Source organism: Myotis brandtii, unplaced genomic scaffold (genome assembly GCF_000412655.1).
Source record: "Myotis brandtii unplaced genomic scaffold, ASM41265v1 scaffold7581, whole genome shotgun sequence".
Lineage (NCBI taxonomy): Eukaryota > Metazoa > Chordata > Mammalia > Chiroptera > Vespertilionidae > Myotis > Myotis brandtii.
In genome coordinates, this window is record NW_005371029.1 from 54 (window position 1) to 1,896 (window position 1,843).

Below are 1,843 nucleotides of genomic sequence, written 5' to 3' on the forward strand. Positions count from 1 at the left end.
CAATGCTATGTATTTATTTTTAAAATCCCCACCTGAGGATATGTTCCCGTTGATTTTAGAGAGAGAGGAGGAAGAGGGAGAGAGAAACATCAATCAGTTGCTTCCTGTATGTGCCTGGATGAGGAAACTAACCCAAAATCTAGGTATGTGTCCTAAACAGGAATAAAACCCACAACCTTTTGGTGTATGGGATGACACTCCAACCAACTGAGCCACCCAGCCAAGGCTGTTTTGCAAGGCTTTAAATGTAATTTAGTTATGGTTAACTTATATTCTATCATGTTGCACATAAATTTTAGTGGAGAAACAATGGCTTCCTTCATTTAAGTACCTAAAATTGATTTCATTTACCTTTCTCTGAATATTTTTCTAGCTTCATCTAGAAACCTGAACTCTTCACAACTTCCTGTAGAAGGTAATATATGTTTTTCTTGTGTGTGTGTGTTTGTATTTTTTCCCCTAGAGACCTGTTCTGAAGGGATGGAGTATTGAACTTTCTTATAACATAGTTGATGGTCTGGTCTGAGGGCCAGCATTGTGCCTAGCTGAAGAATATGCTGATCTGAATGCTGTGGGGTGAGGGATCCTGAATGACCCTGTCCCTTCATCCCCAAAGCAGTTGAATTCCATTTGAAAATTATGGATCTTGCTCTATCAGGCACTGTTCTAGGCTCTTCAGGGAACGCAAAGATGAGTAAGACAATGAGAAAGCCCTCAGGGAGCTCAATTTTATGGGGGCTTAGAGACATGGCCAGAGCTGTCATATCAAGTGTTCCAGGAGTCTAGAGGAGGGAGCTGTGAGCACCTAGGCTCAGAGAAGGCTTCACAGGGGAACTGGGTCTTAAAGGAAGAAGAGTATTAAAATAAAAAAGTCAAAAGATTTATACATTCTGAAGAGGAACACTAGAGTAAGGAGTATTACTAGTACAATAGACAAAGAGCATTGTGTAGGGCATGCCAGACCACAGGAACATGTGAAGAAAGACACAGAAATGCAATTGTGCTTGGTGTTTTTTTTCTGAAGTGGAGTAACACTGTAGGGAGTGATTGGATTTGAAAGATAAGTAATTTTGGAAAAGAGGGCTTTCAAAGCAAAGCAAAGGCATTTAAATGTTTTCTTCAAGCAGGGAGAGATCTCTGAAGGATCTTAGAGTTGAGTGAATCACATCTGTGCTATAGAATGATGTACCTGGTTACAATGTAAGGTATGAATTGAAGACAGGATAGTTTTGAGAGAGATAGAATTAGGAGGCTTTGTAATATCTAGACCAAGCATGTCAAACTAAAAGGCTAACACGGGCCATATCAACAAGGTTTAAGTTTATGTGGGCTGCAAAAAAACAATAGCTTCACTTTTCAAAGAAGTGTAGGTTTATTTCGATAGACATGCAAATACAAAGGGCTGAAATTAATGAGTTATCCTATCTAATAAAAGAGTAATGTGCAAATTAACCATCACTCCATCACAAAGATGGTGGTGCCCATAGCCACAAGATGGCGGTGCCTAGTCCCCTCAACCCCACCGCTGGAGTGTCAGGGCCTGTCGACCTGGCCAGGGGCAGCGGGGGCCAAGCGGCGAGGCTGGCTCCGCTGCCTGAGGGGGCAGATCCAGCCTTGCCATTCCACCGCTGCTGTAGTGTCCAGGCCTGTCAGTCTGCCCGGGGGGCCACGGGAGTATTATGAAAGCAAAGGTGAGAGACATCCACACTAATAAAAGAGAAACATGGTAATTGGGGTACGACCGCTACCCTTCCCATTGGCTAATCAGCATATCCTTATGCAAATTAACTGTCAGCCAAGATGGCGGCCGGCAGCCAGGCAGCTGGAAGCGAACATGAGGCTT

The 1,843-nt window shown here is 43.2% G+C and overlaps 1 protein-coding gene across 1 annotated transcript in view; it reads left to right on the plus strand.

Moving 5' to 3' along the window:
- Positions 1-373: 373 nt before the first annotated feature.
- The window catches only part of LOC102255969 (cell surface glycoprotein CD200 receptor 1), a gene marked incomplete at both ends in the record, with an annotated part of 25,667 nt that continues 24,197 nt past the window's right edge, over positions 374-1,843 (plus strand). The window contains one exon of the mRNA XM_005883054.2: positions 374-415. Coding sequence (XP_005883116.2) covers positions 374-415 — 42 coding nt within the window. The remainder of the gene's footprint in view (positions 416-1,843) is intronic.